Source organism: Mustela putorius, unplaced genomic scaffold (genome assembly GCF_011764305.1).
Source record: "Mustela putorius furo isolate JIRA1106 unplaced genomic scaffold, ASM1176430v1.1 tig00537227_pilon_pilon_pilon, whole genome shotgun sequence".
Lineage (NCBI taxonomy): Eukaryota > Metazoa > Chordata > Mammalia > Carnivora > Mustelidae > Mustela > Mustela putorius.
In genome coordinates, this window is record NW_025422368.1 from 20,259,001 (window position 1) to 20,286,283 (window position 27,283).

Genomic DNA, 27,283 nt, shown 5'->3' on the forward strand with positions numbered 1-27,283 from the left:
TATTTGTGATCTCTCTGTCCAATAAATAAATAAAAATCTTAAAAAAAAAAAGAATTTATCTTTGTCAGGGCACATGAGTGGCTCAGTGGGTTAAGCGTCTGCCTTCAGTTCAGATCATGATCTCAGGGTTCTGGGATCAAGCCTGGCATTGGGCTCTCTGCTCAGCAGAGAGCCTGCTTCTCTCTCTCTCTCTCTCTGCCTGGCTCTCTGCCTACTTGTGATCTCTCTCCCTCTGTCAAATAAATAAATAAAATATTTTTTAAAAAATAATTTATCTTTGTCCTTGGTTTTCAATGTATTTCATATGTATTCATATGGTTTTTATTGTAATGTGTACATATTTATATTTTTTAACTTATCCCACTTGGATTACCTGAACGTCTTGAATCTGTGTGATATCTTTTATTAGTTTTGAAAAGTTCTCAGCAATTATCTCTTTAAATGCTTTTTTTTTTTTTGGATCAGTATTTTTTAAAAACTAAACTCTTTTCCTTTTTACTAATCTTACTAAACCTGACCTCTTGTGTCTACTTGATTATTATTCATAGATTTCACCTCTGTATCCATTTTGTCTGTTTTTCATATATTCTCTTAATTATATTAACCAGTGTTACATTGAAATCTTTGTTTGCTAACTTTATTATCAGTTTCATTTGTGGGCCTACATCTACTCTTTGTTTTTTCACTGATTATCAGTCATTTCTTTGTCTTTTCCTGTATTTACAATTTTTTTATTCCTAAATTTTTTTTAATAAAAAAAAAAAAAACTACAAAGAACCTGTTTGGTTTAATCTTCTGACATAGCGGAGTTTCTCATTCTTGTGTTGGACACGTAGGGTGAAGGGCTGATTATTTTGCTCTTATCAGGAATTTTGTTCTGTTAATTCTGCTTGGCAGTTTTAATAATACTCTGGCTACCTCTATTTTGTCTCAGAGTGTGGTTTTCCCAAACTTTTCTTGTGAGCATAAGGGGCATTTTTCTCCTCAGTTCTGTCCTTTTAAGGTACCCAGCCCCACTCTCCAGAATCCTAACTTTTGAAGATAAAAATCTGTCAAATGTCTTGAAAGGGAGACTAGCTTGAAAGGGAAACTATGCACTTGAGGCAGGTCCCACATCTCTGGCTGGACTTTGTTTCCTAAGCACTAAATGGCAACAGGAGACCTCCATCTTTCTTTGAGAAGCTTTTACCATAAACCTCCTGCAACCCACACAGCCATAGAACTCAGAAAATATGCCATTAGTAAAACCAGTCTTGTGTTTGAAGTCCTTCAAGTTTCTAATTTGTCACTTCAGATCCACACAACTGCTTTGCCTGTCTCTCTTTCCCCCAGAAGCTGCCAAGGCTTTTATGGCAACCTTCAAGTTTTGCTCTAATGTAATGACTTCATTAAATAGAAATAGCTAGCAACCTTCAGCTTCACCTAGGACAGAGTCTTGCTCTTCCAGAATTGTGGTTCATCTAGTCTCATTTCCTCCACGGTTTTCTAATGCCTTTAAAACATAATTTTTGTGATTTTCTAGCTTTTTCTAATTGTTCCAGTGGGAGGGTGGCCATTTACCACCTACTATGTTTATTTAGGAGATGAAGTGTCGGTATATATTAAAACAATTCTTGTTCTCATCTGAAATTTCATATCACTTATAGTCTTTGATGCATTAATCCTATTCTTATATTGTTTTATTGCTTAATGTATGCTCATCTTATTTCTTTGGAGATTACAAATGTTGATGAAGAAATATTGCTTTATGTCTCTTATAGACCTATCATAATACTGAACATGGCATAATTAAAAGCCAGTTTGAAACATCTGATAGTTGAAAAAGCTGGTCTATGGGACATGATAAATATTCATCACAATCACAATTCTTCCAGCTTTATCCTTGTAAATCCTTGTCTAATCCATATATCCAGTTATCTATTCATATGTATACCCTCTCTCTCTCTGACCCCCTGCAAACTGTCTTCATAAAACTCTTCTCAAGGACTGAGAGAGTAAGCATATATAAAACAAATCTACAGCTTTTGTAAATCTGCTTATAAAAAAAGTGGCTCTTTGCATTGTTTCTTATCCCTTAAGTGTGAAATCCATCCAAGAATTTAGGGCAATGAAGGTTTATTTCTCATGATAAACTCGCATGCTTCCTTCAATTAAGCAATAAGTATTCTCTAATCCATGTACTTTCTTCTTTGCCCTGACTGCTATGAAAATAAGGACTATTTTTTTTGTTTAGTGATTAGAGCTACATGAGTGTATGTGTAGTCTGTTTTTATTCTTACTCCTTACCCCGTGGTATGTGTTTATTGTACGGGCATTTTTGTGTAGATTTATGACAAGCCATACCACATTTTAAAAATGGGTAAGAGTCTACATAATCATATAAAGCCAATACAATGGATTAGACAGCCAGAGGTTTGTCAGCTTTGACAGATGTTAGGCGTTTTTATTGCCAGGAGAACCAACTTAGCATCGTTCACTTAATATTTGCCAAATATTGAATCATTAGCACAATCTCATGTGGTTATCATTCATTTTTCTGGACTTGTACTTTTTTTTATTTATAAGAAGATTTAAATATCTCTCTATGACCCAAGCTCAGGTGTTGTGTGTTTAAAATTTATAGAAAAAAGGGTAACATTTCCAAAACTTTCTAAAGGTTTGCCAACATAAGCTCTGGGCATCTTAAATATCTGAACAATTAAGTTACTTTTAAAATTTTACTAGAACAATAGGGGACAAGGATAAAGCTCCACCAGAGAATTGTATGAGCAAGAGTCCAAGATTTGGGTGACAGAATAGGCTAAAATATCAAAGCTTTATAGATGTGTAGAATTAATGGGTTAGGGAGAAATTGGTAACTCCTTAATGAGGACAATCTAAAATTTTCTTTTCAATAACTGTAGTTAGTTAGCATTTGTGCCCACATGTCATACGACTGGCAACTTCATTTCATTTTCCAGATGTCAAATAATCTCTTCCCGTAAGAAAGCAGATTGTTAATTCCATTCATGTATGCTCACCCCGCAGAAGACAACATTGCTTGAAAGATCATTTCCAAATAAAAAGGGGAAGCTGTGGAATTATTTGGGGCCTACAAGTAATGATTATAGTCCTGAATGAAACGAAAGTTCATGCAACCACACTTTGTAAACTTGCGCTGTAGTCAGTTGGAGGTTTGCTGTATAAGGGAAAACAAAAGCTCACTGAGGGCCAGTGTTGGAGCAATATGAATAAAGTCAGTCCTCTTTGTAAGTAAGTAATTATTTAACTATGTCCTGTGGTGGTTTCTCCAACTTTCTATCAAGATAACATCAATTTATCAAAAAATTTATCACGACAGTGATTTTTATAAACAAAAGACTTTATTTCAAATATATTTTACAGTTTGCGTGTAATTAGGATTGCTTTCCAGACTCTGAAATTTAATACTAAATTGAACAGGCAAGGTACAAAATGGTGTGTTTACTTAGACCTACTGCATTCCTACACTTCTGGTAATTTTTTAATTATTTTTTCCTTTTAAAATTGAATCAGTAGCGACAGCAGTGTAAAACAACTTTCATCCTCTTGAGTTATCTTTCGAACAGCAACAAAATACCATTCCATTCCATATTCGCCTGCATATTTAGAAAATGGCAATAATGGGGGAGTAAAATCTCATGAATCTGGACCTGACTAATTGAAAAATGATTATTGTGATCAGAGCCGAACTGGTTCATTCTTGGTGGTAAAAATAGTTTGCTAAGCAAATTGGTAGAACAAACAAAATCGTAGGACAGATGTTTAGCCTGCTTAAGAAAACATAACTATTTTTAAGAACTTTTAGCAATACTCTTGCATACACTTTACATACTAATTACAATGCTTACTTATAAAACAGGTCCTCTCAGCTAGCTATTAGATTGCTTTAGCAACTCAAGAAAAATAAATCTTTTTTTTTTTCATAAATATTCTTTAACTCGGACATCAGACTAATTCATGCTTCCCTTCACCTCCATTGCTATAACTGAGGTTTCAGTGACGGTGTTAAGTTATAAACAGGGATGACTGCTGAACTTCAAAATTTGGTAAGAATGAGTGTCCTGATTTCTTAAAAATACATATGTGAACGTTCTCAAACACCAACAACCGAAATTGGCAAAACGGAGATAAATGAAAAAAAATGGGTTTCATTTTACTATTGCCAGTATTCTTTTGGTTGTTCAAGGCATTGGCAGAAAGAAAACAATCCATTATTGCATGCTAGTCCTAAATATTCCACAAGAAATTAAAAAAACATAAAGGCCAAGAACAAAATGCTTCCAAACGGAAGCATCACAGGACAAAACCAAGCGAACTTTATTTGGTAGGAAAGAGAGGGTAGCGGTGGTTGGGACGTCACCCCTCGAGGGAGCAGGCTTCAGCACGGAGATTTTCCCCGTCCCCATATCCTTAGCGCATCCATTATGATAATGACGTTTTTTGAAGCAAGGGGCTGAGACTGTGACCAGTGTAGCCATAGGTGGTCTATTACAAACACTGCATGGAATGTTTATCTCTTCACTTCTTCCATGGCTATTTTCCTTCCCAAAGAACCTCAATTTGTTTTGCAAATACTAAGTGGGTGTCGTTTTGTGTGTTTCCCTTCTATTGTCAGTGTTCCGCTCCCTTGGGAGTCTCCGAAGCCTCCTGCTTTGCCCATGAACTACGCCAAAGCAGAGAAAGGAGGATAACGTACAGAAATGGTGCTGGAGGGTCAAACACCATCTAGGAGGAGACAGACTGCGAGCTCTTTCCAGTCTCCAACGCCTCTCGCTGACCCTAAGCTTGCAGGTTTTCACAGAGGCTGAAGGTTAAGCATGGTGGCCCAAAGTCAGTAGGAGAGGGAAAACAGCCCCACCTCCTGGTTGTTTTGAGACTCCAGGGCACGCCGCGGGATTATCTGGAGCTGTTCAACAGCAACAACTTTATCTCCATCTCCAGAGATTTCTGATTCACTACGTCTGGAGTCCCGCCCAGGAATCTACACTTTGAGCAGTTAATTCTGAAGCAGGTGGTCCGTGGACCAGTCTTTGTAAAAAAATACTTCGCTTAAAGAACACAACAGGCAGAGCGTTAGTAGAGTAGATCCTTCTTATGGACTCTATATTCATTCGAACCAGAGGCTCTCTGACCCAACGTCTTGATACTTACTTAAAAACCAAGCAAGCCACCGAGGAAACAAACAAACCCCCCTGCAGGAACCGGTTACACACAGAACTATCAAGTTAGAAAAACATAATCTGGTGGAAGAGACGTGCAGAAATGGTCATCGGAAGGAAAGGAGGCTTCTCGTTTTTTTCACATTTGCTTAAAAAGTTGAAGGTAGAATCCAGAGGTTAATGGGGTAGACTCTTAAATTAGATGCCAGCAAGGTGAAAATTATAGATCTCAGTAATTTCACAATCTGAACGTTACATTTTTTTCTATACAAACAATAGGATAAAATATAATTTTAAAGTGTGGAAACCCTGCCCCCATGATAGCATCAAACTTGGGAAAAGGACATTAAAAGTGCTTCGGGCTGTAGGATTTCAGAGTATTAGACTCAATTACATACAAGAGCGATATCTTTTGACATTATAGTGAAGCTAGATCCCTGTATACTGTGATGCGTTATCATGAAGTCTGGTGGTCCCTTCTTGCAATGTCCACCGCTAAGAATTAAATCCGTAGATCCTTGTGGTTCAAAGTCCACTTCAGGGACTGGGATTATTTATATTGAAAACTAAATTATTTTCTGTACTTTTGCTTTTTCCATAAGAAAACTAAAGATTATACCTTCACAGCAAGAATTGTGAAAAGAAACACAGTATATTAGGTAAAGAACACATTTGCTGTTTTTATTGGTGCCTTGCATGGCAGTAATACTGAAAAAAGAGAATGCAAAAACAAAAACAAAAAACAAACAAACAAACAAAAAACAGGTTGGTGGCAACCCACATCTTTTTTTTTTAAGAGTACATAAACTCCTGTTTTATTTTTATTGTGGCATGAATGGTAACATAAAACCAAAAACATGAAAATATACAACTTATATTACACTATGTGTTATGAACAAAATATAAATCTATAACTCTATGTTATATTTACATAATTATTTATTTTATTAAATTTCAAGTGAGATGGTAGGTTGCACATACTTTGTTTTAAGCTCCAGGCATTTGATTGTCTCTTTTCTATTTTTCTCCCGTTTTTACTTGTAAAATCCAAAATGTTAGAAGGACTAAGAGCTTTAGAGCCAGTGGAGCTGTATAAATACTGTTTTAGTGAACCAGTGACAGAAACACTGGGAAGGACAGGAATCAATCAGTAGAAAACTTAACACAACATCATCTTCAACTTGGGAAACTGAAAGTTATAGGAAACTTTAAAATTAAATACTGTAAAAGCCTGTCTAAACAAAAACTTATGCCCTAGAAGAGATATCTGAACCACTTTAAGTGGGCTTCATAATTTTCCTTGCAGACCTCTGAATTTTTATTTTACTATTAACTTGATAGACAAATAGTTTATAAACCTGTTTGTAAATATACAGTTGTTTATTACAGTTCAATAATTTACCCATTAGAATGAATGAAAATTATTTTTTGATGTTTTAAATGTGATAAAAGAGATTTTCTCTGGGAAGAGTAACTACTTCTGGATTAAGAAAATATCTGAAATTGGGACCACGGAATGGTTAAAGATAATTGTCTTTAAATGAATTAAGGTAAAAGTTTACTCCAAAATCAAATCTATGAAATAATTTCATCATCAAAGAAAACTCTCTAATATTCGTTCCTTATAAGAGGATTTGGTTTCAATAATAATTATGTTCTTTGGGAGGGATTTTATACATGGTTAACTTTTAAATGCAGATGCCAAATAAATGTTACAAATTGACTTAACTAATTTAGGTATAAACCTACTGAAGAACAGTTTTGTCTTTTATCCAAATGCAGTAACCAGCCAAATTATTAGTAATTTGTAAATGAGCAACTTTAACCTATTTTCTCCAGTGATGTTCTCTTAGATTCATATTAAAACATGGCTATTTTTGGAGGAATTTATTATAATAGCAATAAAATGAGAGTTCAGGCTGGAATGAGTGTGTGCCTGTGTGCGTGTATGTGTGTGTATGTTTTGCGTGCACGTGAGAGAGAAAGGGAGAGAGAGAAAGAAGGGAGTGGGGATTTGTGAATGAGAGGTAGGAAAGGATCGAGGAGGGAAATGTTATCTTCATTTCAGATTGATCTTATTCTGATTTCCTCTACCTTCGCTTTTTTGATCACCATGGGGCACAGAGAAAGAATACAAGGTTTTAGGATCCTTTACAAAAATGATAAACCAATCGAATGCCAAAAAGGCAACGTGTTAACACAATAAGTTGCTATTCATAGCACCTTTTATCAAATGACTTGAAAGCACTTCAAACATCAATATAATTGGTTTGTCTGTTTTCTTTTGGGGAAAACTAAGGCAAAGAAATTACAATACCCAGTGAATTCTATGTCAGGACACAAGAGGACAGAACTCGGGGCTCTGGACTTCCCGTTTCCGTCCGTCCACGGTGCAGCCTCTCTGACATCAATCTAACTAAATAAAATTAACTTCTGAATTTCAGCAGTTAAAGGTCACCATTAACAATTTCGTTTTCCCCTTCAAATAAAACAAAATAAAGAACAAACAAAAAAAGACCAAACAGAAGTGTTTTGTCAATTCACTGCTAAGTGCGTTAGAATTGGTTTCAGCCGTGATTGCCCTCAGTGGCCTCTACCTGGAGCTAAAACAAAGTATTCTTGTAGCCCAAAGTCATGAAATGAAAACAAAGCATCTTTATAACGTGGTGTAAAATAAGTATCCAGCAAACGTGAGAGGTGAACCCACATAAGTCAGAATTTGTTAACAAAGACGAAGAACAAATTTTTAAAAATCTGTTTTCACATTGTACATAATAACAATATAAAACGAGTGTCTATTTTTTTCCTAATCCAGAGTGCTTAAAAACAACAAACAAAAACAAAAAAAGAATTGGCTCTAGATGACTGTGGCAATTAAATAACTAAATGAGTGATGAGAGCATAAGTTAATTAAGATTGAACACGACCCTCCTATTCACTCCTTTGTATGAGACACCAGAACTTGACATTGTTGGGGCCAAATTTTTAAAAAGGAGAAAACTTACTGAAGGAGAAGTAAAATTGTGTGGGTGAACGTGTGTGTGTGTGTGTGTGTGTGTGTGTGTGTGTATAAATATATATATATATATTTATATGAGTTGGAAGATGGAAATTTGTTTTAAATATCTAACAGCTTATTGGCTGCACTTCCAAATCAGAGGAGAATAAAATAGAGAGGGAGAAATAAATTATACATAACTTACTAATCTGGGAACAGCTGACCATTATTATTATTATTACTATTATTATTATTATTATTTTATCATCATCATCATTACAACACTAGAAAAAGAGGCAGTTCAAATGAAAATACAGTCATCAAAAACAAACAGAAAAACAAAACAAAATCTCTGACATGCAGGATATGATCAGCTCCTCCAAGCAAAACCCCAGAGCAAGTCTTTTGAGAGAGAGAAAAATAAAAAGGATTTGTTTTTCTTATTTATGTGTAAAAATCAAACTTTGGGGTCAGGTTTGAGGGGTGGGATAGGAAAATGAGAACTGGAGTGAAAACCATAGCACCTCCAAGCTCCCGGCTGGAGTACGGAACTGATGCTTCCGTACCAATAATGCAATGGACTTGAAGTGATTTTGCATTTATTTGTATAAGCCCTGTAACTGCCTAGGCGTGTGGCTGGCGAAATCTAAACAAGCAGTTCTGTCACCATGAGTTGTTGCTGTACGCACATCCTCGGCTGGAACCAAAAACTGGACTTCTGTGGATTCGTCTTACAGCAAGGGAAAGTGGTGGCAAGGATCACTGGGTTCAGCCAGGCTCTGTTTCTGTCAGGCTGCTCTGACTTTTAACCAAATCCTGGTTTTTACGGGATGGGATGCACATGGCCCACAATTGTGAAATGCAAATGGCCTCCGCCTCATTTCATGGAGAGATGAAAAATACCTTACAAAATCATCAGTTCCATTTCCTGATCAGGAAAGGATGGAATGTTGAAGAAATAAGCTAATTCTGTGTTTCTGGAAAACGGCCAAATACAGTCAAGGAAAACAAGGATTGCTTTGCTCAATGTTATCAATAGGAAAAACAAACAGAAATCATTAAGTCGCAAACATTAGTGGAACCAACTGACCAGGAAGAAGGGACATCTGGGAACAGTTTGCTAGTAGCTTCCATGTTATACATGCACACCTCGATTACACAGGGCCGCCTGATCCATCCAATAATAATCATATTAGAAATTTAAAAATATAATTTCTGAGCCCTATCTTGGTTGTCATTTGAAGTGCAAAGTCAAGGTCAAGGTTGCTTCCAGACCAGTCACTTAGGAGGATGTGGGATTTCATCCCCAGATGTGGGTTTAACTCACAATGGTTCAATGTTATCCCTATTAGTACCATAATCACACACATACATACACACAAAAATCCAAGATCAGAAAATATTTTTTTCTCTAAATTTCTTATGTCTCTCTCTCTCTCTCTCTCTTTTCACCTGAGAACAGCACCTACAGTTTCCATTTAAGAAAAAAAAAAAGTCAAATCTCACCAGCTGCTGGTATTTCAGGTTTTTCAAGGGATTGTCTAAGATATAACACTGTCCTAACTTAAGAAGGAACAGGAAAAAGGAAAGGAAAAAAAAAAGGAACTGGGTCAACACTTCAGTACAAATTTGGCACTTGCTCAAAGATGTAGTGTGGTGTGCAATAGATAAAGAAAGTCCTCTACAGAAAATAATTGCTTATTTTGTGGTGGATAGCAAGGAAGTTAAAAACAGGCTCTTTTTCCCTCTTCCTCCCCATGCACAGACTTCCATCTTTAAAGTATAGAGATGGAGAAGATGGAGAGAAGTAAAGAGAAATTCATCTTTCTTTTTTTCTGTCAGGTGCATTACAAAAAAAAAAAAAAAAAAAAAGAAAGAAAGGAAAGAAAAAGAAAAGGAAAAAACCCAGAAACCCCAAAAAACAAAACAAAACTTATTTTTTTAAAAATTGTAGCACAAAACAACAAAACACATTCACAAGCCACTTGTTGGCACTGTGTACCTGAGTGAGAATTTCTAGAACATTGTAGAACAAACAGCCATAAAGTTTATTAAAAAAAAAAAAGTTGACGGGTAAGACTTCAGTGCTTGGATGTAGCAGCTGAATTACTGGCATTATTTTACCCATAGCTTATTTCAATCTCTTGTTGTTGATATTGTTGTTTGCTTGTATTTTTTTTTTTTCCTTTCCAAGCCTTTTGAGGCTGAGGTCTATTAGTCAGCTGATGTCCCAACTATTTAAGACTAACAGTTAAAGTAACAGTCAGTGTATGAGAAAGTTAATGTGCTTGGCCACTGGTAAGGATGAACCAGCTAGGGCTTCTTTAAGTCCTAAGGTCCCAACAATCTTTTGACCCTTATCAGTTGGCTTGTCCTGCAATATGGTTTTCACTGTCACTCCCATAATCTACATCTGGGTCATCTTCTTCCTCATCGAACTCATCATAAATTTCTCCGTTGATGTCCTCGGCCTGTATCTCTTCTTTGATATGTGGCTCCTCTCCTTTCACGCCATAAGTGCTCTGGATAACAGGCATCCCGGGCTCTGGGCTGCTGGACACGCTTGAGTGCTCTGAGGGCAGGTGAGGGGAGGGCATTCCCGCCATGGCGATGGCTCCAGGGTACACAACACCAGCGGTGGCGATGGGGATCTGTGCTTGTTGCCTGCAGAGAGGAAGTCCCAAAAAAAGACTGTGGGTGAGGGGATACTCAGAGGCACGCCTTACTCTATAACGAATCTGCTCGGCTTGCCCAAATCTAAAACCGTGATTCTTATCCTATTGCCCAACATTCAAAAAGTTGCATCCTCCTGTGATGTCAATACCTTACCTCTGTCTACAGCTTGGCAGATCACAAGGCACTTACATGTGTTACCTATTTGACTCTTAAAATAACTGTTTTATTACTATCTTATTTTATAAAAAACAAAACAAAACCTGAGGTGCAGAAAGATTAAGCAGCAGAACTTGACCCCAAGTTCATGTCCCCTTCACTACAACAGTGTTTTCAGAAATAATTAAACTACAGATCATGCAATTTCAATGGGAAAAAAAAAAAAAAAACCCTAAAATATTAGAGTTCTCAAAATAAACTGTTATTGCTCAGAAATCACCAGAACTGAACAGTAACTCGTTGCCCACCTGGTCCCTGCAATAGTTGGGGGGATGGGAAGCAGGGCAGACAGCTCTGCAGCCGCACAAGGCCCTGGGCTTAGAAAGACCTTATGCTTGGGTTAAAGAATTTCAAGATACGGCAGCAGAACTTAACTCTTTAACAGAAATCCCCCATTTTCATTTTGCACTGGGCTCCACAAATTATGTAGCTGGTCCTATTGGGAAGGGATTCATAGATGATGTTCATTTAGGCTCCATTCATTCATTCGTTCATTTGTTCATTCATATGTCTACTATTTCATCCGTGTCGGGTTTTGTGCTCAGCTTTGAGGAGAGTCATGCATTGGCATATAAAGCACAGAGCCTACAGACTCTTTCCAGGAAGGAAGATTAGGGAGGGCAGAATTTTAAAAAAAAAAAAAAAATTTTTTTAACTTCCATTCCAAATAGGAGCTACCTCCTATCCCTGCTTTCTGAGAAAATTCTGCAGAAGAAATGAAGTTGCTGGCAGCATCACAGGACACAGCACCCAGCCCGGCCAGAGGAAGCAGGGTAAGACCTCCTGGGAGCTCCATTCTTGATTCAGAAGCGAGCTTTCCCGTTCACAACCTTGTCGTGCCCTAAATAGAATCTCCACTTTGCCTGATCTACAAAGGCCACACGTGTGCCTCGACAGCCCAGAAACCCCTCTATATTCCAAAGCAAGTGTTTCTTTTGAAACCATTTTTATGATGTATTATCTCCAAATAAGACTGCTGTGGAACTTGTCCATGCGACGCCTTGGAAGTAATGAACGCCAATGAGGCAAAGAACTGATGATGCTTCCCTGTTTTTAACAACGCACTTGTCAAAAGGCTTACTTTCAGATAGTTTATCCTCAAGCCAGTTGTTAAGGAAGCTCCTGGGAGAGCCAAGGTCCTAGGTCCTTGGAGTCCCTCCATATGGAGGTACAGATGGGGGGACAGTCTAGTCCCCGAAAACACACGGAGTTCAGGCTCTTTTTCAAAAGGCTACCTCGCAGCAGAATCAGAATGTCTCACACCCCATTAAGTGGAACAAGGAGCGCTCCCCGTGCAGACGCGACCGAGAGGCCCGTACCCGACATTGAAGTACTGCCGCATCTCCTGCCGCCTGTTCCGCATGATCGCCTTGTACTCGCCGATGCGCAGCTTCTTGCCGTCCACGAGGCAGGTGCGCTTGGGCCGCGGCTTGTATTTGTAGTCGGGGTACTTCTCCAGGTGCTGCTTGCTGAGACGGGCTTGCTCCTCGTAATATGGCTGTTTCTCTAGGTTCGTCATAGCTTTCCAGCGAGATCCTGTGAGGAAAAGAAGGTTAGGATTCCAACTGGCGCAGCTGCGGAGGTTCCTAAAAAGATAGCCCTGAGAACAAGGAAATCTAAAGTAAAAATGCGGGCCCAAACTCAGAAACACATAAAAATGTGTTTGATTAGCAAAGGATGACTCATGAGGTGAGATCCCACAGGACAGAGGTGATGCTGGCTGTGTCCTTAAGGAAACTGTGTACCCAAAGATACAAAGATGGGACGATCCTTTTTTTTTTTTTTTTTCTGGCTGGAATTAACAACTGAGCCAACCATGTACATGATCTATTTAAAAGCTCACAGATAGTTTAAACAATATACCTTTTGTTTCCACATTGGACCACGATATGTTTCAACTGTGAACTGAAAATTTATGCAAAAACTTATTATACATTTTCAATCTGTGGCTAATTATCTAGGTGCTGAGTATTTTTAGGTGGGGGATACACATTATTTACTACAAGGGTTTCTCACATATGCTACATATAATTCTCCTCAAAATTTGGAAGTATGCGTTCATGAATGATTGCATTTTAAAATTCATTTCATTAAAACTTTAATTACAAAAAATTATATTAATGAACATGCACTGGGTAACTACTGTGTGCTAGATACTGTGCTAAAAACTTTACACAAGTTGTCCATTTTTACCTTTCACTGGAATCCTGTAAGGTAGTATTAGCATTTTTACCTATTTCCATAGATGAGAAAATTAAAATTCAAATAGATGAAGTAACTTATCCAAGGTCACAAAACTATTAAATTGCAAACCTGTGACTCAAACTCAGGTTGGATGTAATTAAACCTGAACATGCTACAATGTATGTTTTTAGATACCTATGGCCACCTGTTATGATCTAGCAGAGGTTAGAACTGCCAGAATAAATATGTATGGGGTAAGATTTTTCTCTTAATAAATCAACTTTCAATAATATAAAGAGATGTCACTTCTTGAAGAATAGTATGCATTAATAATATTAATCCAATTGGTAATCCAAATTGGCTTTCCCCTTCTTTTCACTTGATTTTGGTTTGGCTTCAACTAGGATCACACACACACACACACAGCGGGCAGCTTAATTAAAAATAGTTATGCTAATTCTCAATATAAATGTGATTTAAAGCTTTGGTCCTATTACTGTGGCTGTGTGTAGTAGTAAAATAAGTAGTGGTAATAATGTTTACTTTTTATTAAGCATGTGAGGAGATTCTATTTGCAGATGAAGTGTGTTTATCAGCAAGTAATGCTCAACTTTACCCAAATGTACGAAGACCAAAATAACCAGAATTGGGAGTTCCCTACTAAATAGGTTCTGGTACAGAAGCTTTACCTGCCCTGCAAGGTCATCAAAGCAAGATCTTAAGACTTTTGAATGAATTCCTTACTCAACCATAATTCCGTATCTCAAATGCAAATAGCTCACTGATGAACAGTTCTTCCCTACAAATGTAAATAATTCCTCAATATGGACTGTTACATGTATTAAAGGAATACAGTAACAGGGACAATACTCCTCCCTTAGAATTCTTTTCTATTGGAACAGATGTTGCCTGAGTGGGTCTATCCACGTAGGTGTTACAAAAATTTATAAACATATTTTTTTCCCAATCTAGACAGTCAGTATGATTTTATTCTATTTACTACAGAAATACAGGTTATAGCTCAAAAATTAGAGGTTTTTTTTTTTTATTCCTTTCTGAAACTTGTGTTTAAATAGCCATGTCCAATAATTTGTAGGTATGACCTCAAACGCTATATTGCCCAACAATATTCTCTAGAGGTACTGGGAACTGTTATGTTATTCTCAGGGCAAATATAAACACAGATAAAGCTATAATACTATTGAACTAGATCAATTCTTTTTGGGAAGTTTCTTCCAAGTATGTGTAACAGGGCTCTAAACTTCAGATCAGGGAGTGCAAAAGTGAGCATACCAGAAATAATTTACTTAAGAATTACATAAGTACATTGAAAAATGGATCTATGATTGTTGACTTTAAAATTCCGTATCTTTATCACTAGAGAGAACAAAGAAACTAGAATTCTCAATTAGAAGAGGAATTGCTAAGTGTTCTTATCTAAGTCTGAATGTTCTATAAGCTTGAAAAGCATGTATTTCTCTAAGGAAAAGGAATGTTTATGCCTCATAGTAACCTGCCTCAGAGTGTAATAATCCTTTTTAGATTTCCTACTATGTGCATCCTGTTGTATTAATCACTGAATATGCAGTGATGAATCATTATGTTCCTTATCTTCTTGAGGCTCATATTCCAGTGGAGGAGAAATCTATTAAGCAGCTAATTAAAAAATTTATTATTTTAATTACAATTGTGGAATGTACAGGAAGCTATGTGACCATGATAAGGAGTTGGGATCAATCTTTTGTAGGTCAGGAGGGCTTTGCTGTGGAAATGACTCCTATAGGAATCAGAAAGGGAGGGCTTTCTATGGAGGAAGAGCAGAATGGTCAAGTGGGAAGAGGAATTGGAGGAACTTAACATTGATCTAGCTGAAATGCAGAGGGAAAGGTGATATATATATACACAGAGGGAAAGGTGATATATATATACACATATATACATTATATGATAAATGAAAGATATATTAACATAAAGATGACATACACAATAAAAGGGTGTAAATTCTCCAACAAGTTGACTTCCAAATCTGCATGAACGGGAATCACAGAATGTTTAGATACTTGATAATACAATTTCCTTGGAAATATCACTGAATCCTAAATTACACTTTAAAAGATGGTTGTATCATAGTTATGTCTTTTTAAAGAATTAAGGTAGCCTAAGCACTGTGTGTACTTGGCAAAAGGGCTAACTATTCCGTTTTATGGCAGTAGAGACAAACAGTGTTTCGGTTTGGTGGCAAATACAGTTTTCGTTTTTTAATAACTTTCTAATAGAGAAAAACAAATAACAAGTTTGGTTTGGGTTTTAATGGCTTTGCAGGTACAGCATCCACTGAATATAGCTACGATGTGAACCCTGAGACACACTACATGAGCAATTTAGGTCTCTCAGGAGGAGATGAAAACATCTACCTGATCTGGGTGGGGCTGGTTGCTTACCCTGGACCACATGCAGGGAGTATGTTCCCTGCATTTTTCAAAAGACTGGTCTTTTACAATGGAAAATGCAGAAGGACATTTGGGTATTCCCCCTGATGATAAAGAGGATGATTAAATTTAAAAATCTGATGTTCAAAATAAGAAGGGGGAAAAAAAAAAAGGAAGAAAGAAAGAAATCACCACCAGTCTTGAGAGTCCTCTTTTCCTTTCTAAATCTGCCAATACAATAAAAATGAAGAGTTTGAGCTGAGCAGCATTGTCATCTCCATGGGGTCTGTAATGAATTTGCACATTTTACTCCAACTACTGTATATCTAATCAGAAAAAGATGTCCCCCCATCCCCTGATCTAGCGCCAAACAGTAAAAGGTGATTCCTTATGTTAACAATTTCAGCAGAATGGCTTATTAAAACCAGATTTTAGGGTATTATAAAATGCTTAGAAGCCCTTTAAAATGTCAACTAGGATCCCCAGAGACTATGTAAAATGTCAACCCAGCTCAAGCGCCTGTTTTAAGCAGAATGAATTAGCGGCATGCTGTCGGAGGCTGTTATCCAAAACAATCAGTAAAGAGGAAAACATCAAGCTTTCTTTGTATTTGTATATGAAATGGGCCAGTTCGAATGATCTTCTGGATATCTGAAGATCACTTATTTATTTGAAGCTATGACCAAATATTGAGGTCCCAAACACCTCAGTGTTTTTCTTTTCTTCCTGCTGTATCTTTAATGAACACAATTCTCTTGAAAAGTCTAAAATCAGACAGCACTCTTTTTCGTGTCACCCATTATGATACAATCATATGGTCATTCTTATAGTCTTTCCTTCAAACCAGAAAAAAAATGCTTGTAGCTGGTCATGCCTTCCCATAAAATCTTATGCTGCATTTCCTAAAGTATTTCACATTACCAAAACTGATATTTCTCTTACACTTAGGATAAAGTTTTAATCAGTAACTATCATTTTTCCAGTATTCAGACACAGGAATTGGATGATATAGATGGTTTAAACAATCAGTATTTAGTCTGTTTTTTCAAATTTTAACATTTTGCGATTTCTAATTTTGCAATAACCGATACATTAGGATATAGAATATATTTACATAAAGTATTTTATCCTTTTCTAGAGTTTTACCAAATGGAACAGGTATGATATCTATTTAAAAAATGGGACACTTTGGGGCACCTGGGTGGCTCAGTGGGTTAAAGCCTTGGCCTTTGGCTCAGGTCATGATCCCAGGATCCTCTTTGCCCAGCGGGGAGCCTGAGCCTCCCCCCCTCTCTCTCTCTGCCTGCCTCTCTGCCTACTTGTGATCTCTGTCTCTCCAATAAATAAAATCTTTAAAAAAAAAAATGGAAAACTTCATATGGAAGGTAAAATTTGGTCATAAAAAAGGAAAAACAGATCAGAGATGGTAGAGATGTAAAAAATGTGCATTTCCTTTATCCATAAATATTCACATTTTCTAAGCTTCACATACTGTTATCTTTTGATATAACGTTCATTTAAAGATCTCAAAATTATTTAGATGAAAACCGAAACATAAGTTCAAGTGATTAATGGTTTCTGTTTTGTTGCGTTACGTATTTGTTGAAGCCCAAATTCAGAGGTAGGTGTTTCTATTCTTTTCTTGCCGTTTAGCTCTTAGAAGTCAGGGAATAAATAATCTAAAATATGCTTAGATTATCTGGTAGCTAGCCACCCCACTATCTGAAGGTGAAGAAGGTGGTGGTGATGTCAAGTGAACAGCGCAAAAGAAATTGTATCTTCCCTTCCTTTTTCTGGGACTTCAACTGGTCTATAGTTGGTCTTTCATAATCATTACCCTACCTCTCACCATCTCTTCTGCGTGCTTTCAGCGTCTATATACGTAAGGCAAATATGTACTGTATCTGTTAAGCTGAAAGCTGCAATAGCAGGAAAAGACCCTTTTTAAAAGATGCTGAAAATCTGCTGCAGGCTACAAAAAGTATAAATTAAAAATTGCACCACACGCCTCATCTTCTTGTGTCCCAGCAGTCTTAACTGACTTTCAGTTATAGCACCAGAACAAACCTCACCTATATGTATTCTCCAGCCCTAGCACGTGAAGAATTCTGTAGCTCAAAGGGAAAGAACAAATACAGTCAACCTCATTGTCAACTGGCTCAGAGGAAAGAAACTTTTTTCTTTGTCTTGCTACGAAATATCTCTAGATCTTAAAGAAGAGAAAATATTGCAACAATTAGTAGGGAGACACAGGACTATAAAGCAAGCTATAAAAACTGAGCACCTTTCTCCACAGACATGAAATGCTTCGTCATCAGAAGGAAAGCCTCAATTAATGGTGCTTATTTAGATAAACAGATCACCCCCGCCTTCAAAGCTAGTACCTTTCAACAACTGCAGGAAACAGAGCTGTACATTTTTATTCCATGCGTCTCATAACCATTAATACGTTTCTTACCCAATATCTTGCTGATGTTGGAGTTGTGCATGTCGGGAAAGGCTTGAAGGATTTTCCTTCGTTCATCTTTAGCCCACACCATGAAGGCGTTCATTGGACGTTTTATGTGGGGTTCATTGCTACCACGGCCTCTGGATTCTCTGTAAATTCTTGATTCTGAGACTCCAGCACTTCCTAAAAATAGGGAACATTGCCTCACGTGAGTGTTAAGACTTTTGGTAATTCTATTCTTTCTATTGCTACTGAATATTTGTCTAGTGAAATATCTCTTCTATCTAGTCTATCAAAATATGAATATAAAAAGTACATCTGATAGTACACCTCCAGTTCTTGAGACAGATGCTTGTTCATGAAGTTTTTGTGATAAGCCCCATGGTGGAAATCATCGTATCTATATTTTTAATCTATTTCTAATATGTTTTTCTTCCTTTTTTGGATGGACTATGGACTATTTCACCATTTTCTTTCAAGAGGACACAAGAAATTCGAATGTGTAATCTTTGATGCAAATTGGAAAGAGAATAGTTGGGGCATACCAATAGGCATGCTGGTACCATGGAAATATTAAACAGAGAAGCTCACAAAATTGTGAAACACTGTTCTCTTTGGCACAATGGGTGACCACCAGTGAGGATATGTCTCTGCTACCTAAAGATGGTCAGAACACACAGTAGCCATGCCCTTTCCCCCTTTTTGAAGTAATCTAAATAAAAATGTGAAGTTAAAATAAGATATGGAAATTCTTCTGTAACGTGTTTGGCTTTTCCTTGCAATTTTGTGCTAATAAATACATGAACTACGTTGATGCACCAATGATGGCCTGATTCCCAGAAGATCTCTGAAAATCGTAGGGGGAAAATAAATAAATTGTTATACTACTATGGTTTCTTTAAAAGTCCACAGCCACATATTTAAGGTGAAACAAATAATATAATCATTCCCCTGAATTTTCTCCCTCATGTCTAAAGTTACCCAAAAAGACCCACTGAAAGTTCCTTTCCAGTCAGGACTCATGGTGATAAAAACATAACCAAGAGCCACAGTAGAACCTTTGGAAGCTGCCATCACTCCTCTAGGCTTCACATGACTTTGTAGAGTAATTTCACCAGATTAAACAGCCTCTGAGATACTCAAGTTTAGGCAAAGAAAATCAGGAGAAGCAGAAGTAACCACACAATGGTGAAACCAAGTTTTCTAGGGTTATTGTTAGAAAATATGGAAGAGATGTATTTTGGTAACATATAAAATTTTTAAATAATTTGGGCATTTCTAGAACTTGTATCTTTAATAAAAACATTGCTTTTTTTTTCTTTCTTCATACTCCTCTTCCTCTCTTTTCTCACTTAGAAGGAATATGAACCAACCCAAATTATCCAGACTTGAAGACCTCTAGAGCAGCCAACAAAAACACAGTATACCTGGTGGTGGTGTTTCTTATTATTTCTTACTCATACTATGATCTTTGGTCTGATGAAGATTGGAAAATATTTTGTATACAAGCATGACTCAATTTAACAAATAACAGCCACAAAATTGTGATGTTTTAATGCTGATTACTATGGGTATATTTTATCATGCTAATACAACTTAAAATTTATGAAATGTGTTATTACCAGTAATTGTCTTTTTATTGACAAAAATGAGTGCTAATACATGGCAACATCTTTCTGAAATGGGTTTGTAACTAGCAAATGATCATTTGCACATCTGCTTTTTCTTGTTCTTACACCTTACAACAACATAAGCAATAAAATGAACATTATGCAACTTCATCAAAGCTAAACAAGCTCTTTATATGTACTTAGGCCAGGTTTATCTTAGCCAAGGGAGGTAGAAAAGAGAAGGAACTGTTTGGCTCCAACAGGCCAGGAAAACACTGACTTTGGTTGGATATCCAACTGAATAAAGTTCAGTTTTGATAATATTATCTGGCTATGCCCTCAAGTTTGGCTAGTCTCAAGGCTAGTGTAGAACTGCACTTAAAAGTAGAATTGGGCCAAGGTACTGAGTAGACAGTTTTATATATATAGGGGAACTCAAGGCCATCTCCTCTGTCCTAAAGTATGCTTCCTAATGGTTTGCTCCAGTGCAGTCTTTTCTACATGCAGCGGACTTTCTCTCCCATAGTGACACATCTGAGGACTGTGCTCTCAAAATGCATACATAGCACTGGACACTGGAGGGACATTCCCAGCTATGGCTCAGGAGAAGGGGAATAGTACTTTCTTCTTTATCTCTCTTTGCTGTGCTATTAAAATTAGCGTGTCACTTTAGTTAGTTGTCACTGGGGATGTTTAGCATGTTCAGAGATGATGCAGACAACAGAAGCCTCCAGGCATGTGAAGAAAGCACGAGATTGTGCCACCAGTGTTCCAGCTGGGTAATAAAGGGGAGGGAGGACACCTGACAGACGAGTAGACAGTAGAAGAGTGAAGGGCTCCAAAATGCAAATACACACACACACACACACACACACACAAATGTGTGTGTCTCCTGAAAATATCCACTTCGCCTTGTATTCCGGTCTGAGTTGGACAAATGAAAACTGGAAAATAAGCTAACAGACACAAGTTTCTGAAGTTTGCTTTGGGTACAAGAAACAGGGAAGTGAGGTAAGTTTGGCAGTGACTGGGAGTATGTGCTTCAGAATCATACCACCTTGAATCCAAGACCTGCCTCTGGTACTCAACAGCCCTGTTATCTTGGAGAAAAATGGCTAAAAATTCCCAGGGGCCCAGCTCTTTATTTGTAACAGTATTTCTCTCATAAGATGTGCTAGAAATGAATGAGAGGATTTATGCAAAGCCCTCAGAAGATTACTTGGCACATGGGAACTTCTCAGTACATGTGAGCTCTCCCTGTAACAACCAGGTATAATGTGGCTGTCTTACATACTTTTTAGTCGTTTTAACTGGGACAAATAGACACGTCTGCACATTATCGGAATAGACATGAACAATTTTCACAAACCATCAGAATCTCCACTCATATTGAAATCCATCATGGCATGGCTAAATTTTCCTTCTTCGTTCTGTTTAACTGCCAGTTGCTGAGTCAGACTCTCCAGTGTTGTTTTTTCCTTAAAAAAAGAAATTTATAATGAGAGCTCAATCTGGAAATTGTAATTATTCAAAGACATCTTTTTTTTTTTTTTTTCTTGAGCCATATATATAATACATTAGCTTCTGGGAGGGACAGAACGTTGATTTATTCACCTTTGCACATTCAGCACCATAATTATGTTGAGGTGACTGAAGCAAATGTTCAGCAGGGTTTTTGAAGGAACTCTGATTCTTAGAATCCCCTATATAGCCTTGGCATTTGGGTTTGGTGTGCCTCAGGGGTATGTGCCGGGATCCCTGGAGACAATCTTCCTGAGTCATAAAACGTGCAGAGAAATTTCATGAAAGCAACCTGTCTTACAACATTTGGAATGCCTTTACTTTTAGCCAGACATTAGAAGTACAGGAGTGGCATGGGGCCCAGAGAAAGTCTTCCAATAGTCAGGTGACCAACCGATAGAATCATAATTCACAGGGGTGCCCTCTGGTTGCCATCTCCCTAAATGCCATCTGCATTCCTCATGCAAGGGTAATGAAGACGTTTAAATATTCATTGCTAATTGCTTGTCAAGTCTCTGTACATTCGATGTGAGTGCCTGCTACTTGGACCACAATTTGATTTGGATTGCTAAGCCAAAATATTGAGTTGGCGAATTATTTGAGATACAAATACACCAAAATTAGATCTGCAAAGACATCAAGTCATTTAAAAGCATGCAGTGCATGATTTGAATTCACGGAGAACATGGCATTATAAACTAAATTATTTTCAAAGAAAACATAATGCTCAATCTAAACCACATGAGATATTAAACAACTTTCAATTAAGTAATTGGGTGATTTTATAAAAAGAAAAATCATACGATGGAAGGTTTACAACTTTTCTAGCACTTTCCATCACTGCTCTGAGGATGACTTGGTTCAAAAACAGTTTGAAGAAAAGTATCTACTGGATTTCATAAAATTTGCTCAGTTTTTTTTATAATTAATTACCTCATTTTCTGAGGAACACCATCATGCAATGTACAGATGACTCACATATATGGTGAGATAGCTACTGGCACAATAAAAGGTTCACAGAAAATAATCAACTACTTAAAATAATTACATTACAGGTAAAGGGGCCCAACTAATGTTCCTACCGAGGACCATTAGGCTATTGATATTAATATAGTACATGCTTTATCTCTACAAAATCTGACAGTATTACAACTGTACATACTAGATAAAAAATTCTCTCAATTTAGTGGCCTTGAAACTCCTATTCACCAAAGTCTGTATGTATGATTTAGTAGAAAAAATATTTAATTGTCCATTATTATAAAACACAGCAGGGAAATTAGAAACAAAGAACTTGATATCAACTTGAGTTCTACAGGACTATACAGTACCAGAACTATGTTGTAATAAATTATATATTTAAAAATGTAGAACCTGATCCAGTTAGTTTGTGTAAAATTGGTATTTTCAGCTGTTTTATGTGCTCTGAATTTCTTTTGCTGAGAGTCTGCTGTATATATTCGGCTACGAACAGGACCACCAAGGACACCCGCTTAACAGACTCTCTTTAGAGTAAATGTAGCTGTTAAAATAGACGACAGTTACATTAACACACACACACACACACACACACACAGAGTCCATCAACATGATCTGATCATCTCCAGTCAATGAACTTCACTGTACAATCTTTGGGGAATATACTAGGCATGGATTGCCTCTCAGGTTTTGATTTAATGGTGGATAGGGCAATAAATGCTATATATTTTAGAAAGAGTTCTCGGATCTGAAGCAAAGTCTTTTAAGAAGAAAAAGCAAAATGGAGGCAACTGGAGTAGAAAAAAAGATGAAATGTTGAGTGACTGCTAAGTTTCCAAGTTCAGCTGTATGGATCTTGTACCATCTCACCAAGAGACTAAAATTAGCAAATGATGGGCAGGAAATTAACCATTAGTTTTTACAGTAAGTAACTTCTAATCATCTAACCCTAAAGTACACAATACAATAAAATTAATTAGTTACCCAAAATGAAATTTACAATACTTCCCAAGAGCATGTCCGTGGGAGATAGTGGAAGTTAACGAGGTAAGCTGCATTGTTTATTTATTTATTTATTTATTTGACAGAGAGAGAGATCACAAGTAGGCAGAAAGGCAGGCAGAGAGAGAGAGAGGAGGAAGCAGGTTTCCCGCTGAGCAGAGAGCCCGATGTGGGACTCGATCCCAGGACCCTGAGATTATGACCTGAGCCGAAGGCAGCGGCTTAACCCAATGAGCCACCCAGGCGCCCCTAAGCTGCATTGTTTTTGTGACTTTTTGCATAGCTGATTCTCTGACATGTGAACACGGAAATGGGATGGGACTGGAGGAATCAGAGAATGTGTGGTGTGCCTTTAATTAAAACACTTTACAAATGTAAATCAAAATGGTAACATTGGCACATTTAAAAAATTCTTGCTGACAATAAATTCAGAAGACTTAAAGGAATTGAGGTAAAGGGGCTATACTAAAACCTAAGTGCTTACATGGTAAATACATGGCATATAAAAATACAAACGTTCCATGGCAAATAATTACCATATAATTTCATATGAAAATTGATCCTATAGTAAATGAAAGTTTATATTTTGTTCTTTATTTTAATTTTAAGATTCTACTTACTGAACTGAGAGAGGGAGAGTGAAAGAGAGAGAGTACAAGCAGGGAACCGGGCATAGGGAGAAGCAGACTCCCACTGAGCAGGGAGCCTGATACGGGGATGGATCCCCAGACTCTGGATCACGATCTGCGCTGAAGGTAGATGCTTAACCGACTGAGCCACCCAGGTGCCACCCAGGTGCCCTATGTTTCAGTTTTTATGTATGGGGTATATATCAATCTTCACGTGGATAGTTGTCTAGATAACATACTGAAACATCAGAAGAATGAGTTGAATTTAAGAATCGTTATCAAAAGTTTAAATTCAACCTATTTAGGTATATAGGAGGAGAAAGAATCAGCCAAATGTTATAAAGCCCAAATGTGGGTATCTTGAGAAGATTCCTCTGATCCTACTCCTTCCAATTCCACCATCTCTGGCTGTTCCCTTCCCCCAAAAGTCCATCTCTATGCATTATCATTCTAAAATTCAACCATTTAAAAGTTTCTGTTCCTTGGAGTAAATCTTTCCTTTTCTAAAAGCCTCTTTTCAAAAGAGCCAACATTACTCAAAAAGGTAACATTTTGATTCCCAAAGTTCCTATAATTAAATTAATCTTTTCTAAGTAGAGGCACCTGAGGGTGTCTGGGTGGTTCAGTGGATGAAGTGTCTGACTCTTTATTTCAGCTCAGGCTCCCTGTTAGGGCTCGATCTCAGGGTTGTGAGATCGAGCCCTAACAGGGCTCCGAGCTAAGTGTGGAGTCTGCTTGAGATTTTTCTCTTTCCTTCTTCCTCAACCCCTCCCCCCACTCTCCCCCTTAATTAATTAATTAATAGAGGCAGCTGAAACAGAATGAATTCAGTTTGATATTAGGTAGAAGGGGAGTAAATGGGGAAGATCCTGAAAATGGAAAACACTCAAGAAATTGAGCTTGGGGGAACAGAAAAAAGTGCTGATGGGCACAAATGATAATTCTTTTTTTTTTTTTTTAAAGATTTTATTTATTTATTTGACAGAGAGAGATCACAAGTAGGCAGAGAGGCAGGCAGAGAGAGAGGAGGAAGCAGGCTCCCCGCCGAGCAGAGAGCCCGATGCGGGGCTCGATCCCAGGACCCTGAGATCATGACCTGAGCCGAAGGCAGCGTCTTAACCCACTGAGCCACTCAGGCGCCCACAAATGATAATTCTTATCAAAGTTAGACTCTTAGTCCCATCTGGCTCCAGTGAAAAACACATTAGTCAAGAATTTGTACAGACAAAGAACACCCCCTGGCCCCACTTTAAGATCAGTGTTCTCGAATACAAATCCAGTACAGCATTTTTACTTCACGCCCTTCAATACTATCCAAATGCTGGTTTGAAACTGACAAGATTTGCTGGTTTTTCTCTCCTCTACCTTTTTTCTATCAAAAAATTAAAAAAAAAAACACATTTAAAGAAACACTTGCTAAAATTCTGAAATGCTCTGAGTAATCTCAGAGTAGAGGGTACAAGCGTATTAGTTACTAGAAAGTAGTCAAAATGGATCTTGAGAATTTATAAATAAAGATCGAACAAGATGACCTATATGCTTTCTCTCTTGATTACAAATTAGCAATTAGATAACAATAAGATTTCCTTTAGAAAGATGATTCTGACCTAGCTAATCAAATCTTATACAATACTGTAGGTTTACTGAGATCAAAGGGCAACATTAGGTAAAGTCTATTTTTACTTGAAAAATCTTGTGACCCCATGTTGACTTGAGCAAGGATCCAAATGAATTGTATCCCTTTTACAGAAGAAAATATAGTTTTAGGTCATATACTTTTTTGGGGTCAACTAAATGATTCTAAAACCCAGCCTTTAAAGAAGTATTATTACTGTGCTAATGTTCACTTAGGCAATTTGACAGCTGGTCTTGGGCTCTGGGGCTCATTCAGCTGACTTGCTTAATAGAAAAACAACACATGTATTATTTGTGCACACCACACTATGGTGGGAATCAATGAGCAAAGTCAAGAAATATCTAGAGATGTAAGTAATGAGTTGATTAGAAGTAGTCAGCAAAGAGCTGTCCCTCCAGAAGGGCAAAAGACCATTGGGATTAATGGGAAGAGGACATACAGAGAAAAAAAAAATGGGTTTGGGGGTCCAAAACATCACTTCTTGACCAAACTCTTGCTGTGTATAAAGCTATGCTACTTTAGACAAATCAATTCTCCTCCCTGAGTCCCAGAATCCTAATTTGTAAAATGGGGTTTAAATATAATGATAGATTCTCGTCAGCTTAACAAATTAAGGTATCTGTGTTTTTAATATTAGGGAAAAAACTCAATGAGGGAAATTGAAAAAATAAAGATCCTTCCTGACATATATGAATTACAGGAATAGTTAGTTCAATACCAGTATTAAGTAACTTGCCGGGGGTATGACCTTCTATTTTCTATGGCTAGAGTAGTGGACAAATACACATTCAAAAGGAGAGTTCGGCTAACAACTCTAAAAGTTGTTGAGATTTTTTTAAATTCCTCTTGTCTAACATCTGAACAATCTTTTTAATCTTTTTCATTTTTCATTTGATGTTCGGGCATGATGGTTTTTAAGTCTAGTACATACTTAAATTGAAAACATCTCTTATTCCAATACTTCAACTCATACAGAATATAACTAAAAATTCACTGTTTATAGATGCTCAAACAAATATCCTGTGTTATTTCATAGAGCAATGAAAACAAAACAAAACAAAAACACACAAAAACTCTGTTTTAGAAGAGGTAGATACTTCCTTAGTTACCTAATCCCAAATTAAACAATGCACGACTAAATAGCTCCTCTGTTACTCCTTGAAATTGGGATTCGTGTAAGTGATGAGTTTTGCTCCCCAGCACACACACATACACAAATAGAGATGGGCTGTGGATCAGCTATCATAATGGACATCCCTGAAATAAAGCTCACAAAGCTATAAAACTCATAAAAAGCACATGCATGAAATGACAGAATAGAGTGTGACTGTCAAATGTTGACTCAGTAACAGTTAAACCCCTTCTGGCTGCACTTTTTTTTTATGGTCTACTTCTATACTAATGACACGGGAGGAAGAGTGAAACAAAAAGGTTTTTAACCCTCCAATTATGTGAACCTCACAGACCACCAAAGAAGATGAAAGATTATTTATAATGTCATAATGATTTATCAGTTGGAGATTTTTCTCATCAGCTTAAGTAAAATACAAAGAAATAATGCATATGTCCACCCCCTCAACTTCTCGGTTCTACTCTTGCTTATTGAGAACACCATTTCCTAAAAAATAACCATCCACCCACATCATCTAACAGCACGAATGGGAGAAAAGGCTTTCTTGTAAATTGTATATAAATTATATACAAATACATTCTCTCTCTCTCTCTCTTTCCTCTCACATGCAGGCACACACACACACACCTCGCTTTAAGACTAA

General features: G+C 37.1%; 1 protein-coding gene across 11 annotated transcripts in view; it reads right to left on the bottom strand.

The window, feature by feature from the left end:
* Positions 1–5,835: 5,835 nt before the first annotated feature.
* The window catches only part of SOX5 (SRY-box transcription factor 5), a 994,837-nt gene continuing 973,389 nt past the window's right edge, over positions 5,836–27,283 (bottom strand). For all 11 annotated transcript variants that reach the window (XM_013047547.2, XM_013047548.2, XM_045072864.1 and 8 more), the window contains 4 exons: positions 21,112–21,220; positions 18,142–18,315; positions 12,390–12,606; positions 5,836–10,842 (listed from right to left, as the gene is read on the bottom strand). In XM_013047547.2, coding sequence (XP_012903001.1) covers positions 10,539–10,842; positions 12,390–12,606; positions 18,142–18,315; positions 21,112–21,220 — 804 coding nt within the window. In that variant the 3' untranslated portion in view covers positions 5,836–10,538. The remainder of the gene's footprint in view (positions 10,843–12,389; positions 12,607–18,141; positions 18,316–21,111; positions 21,221–27,283) is intronic.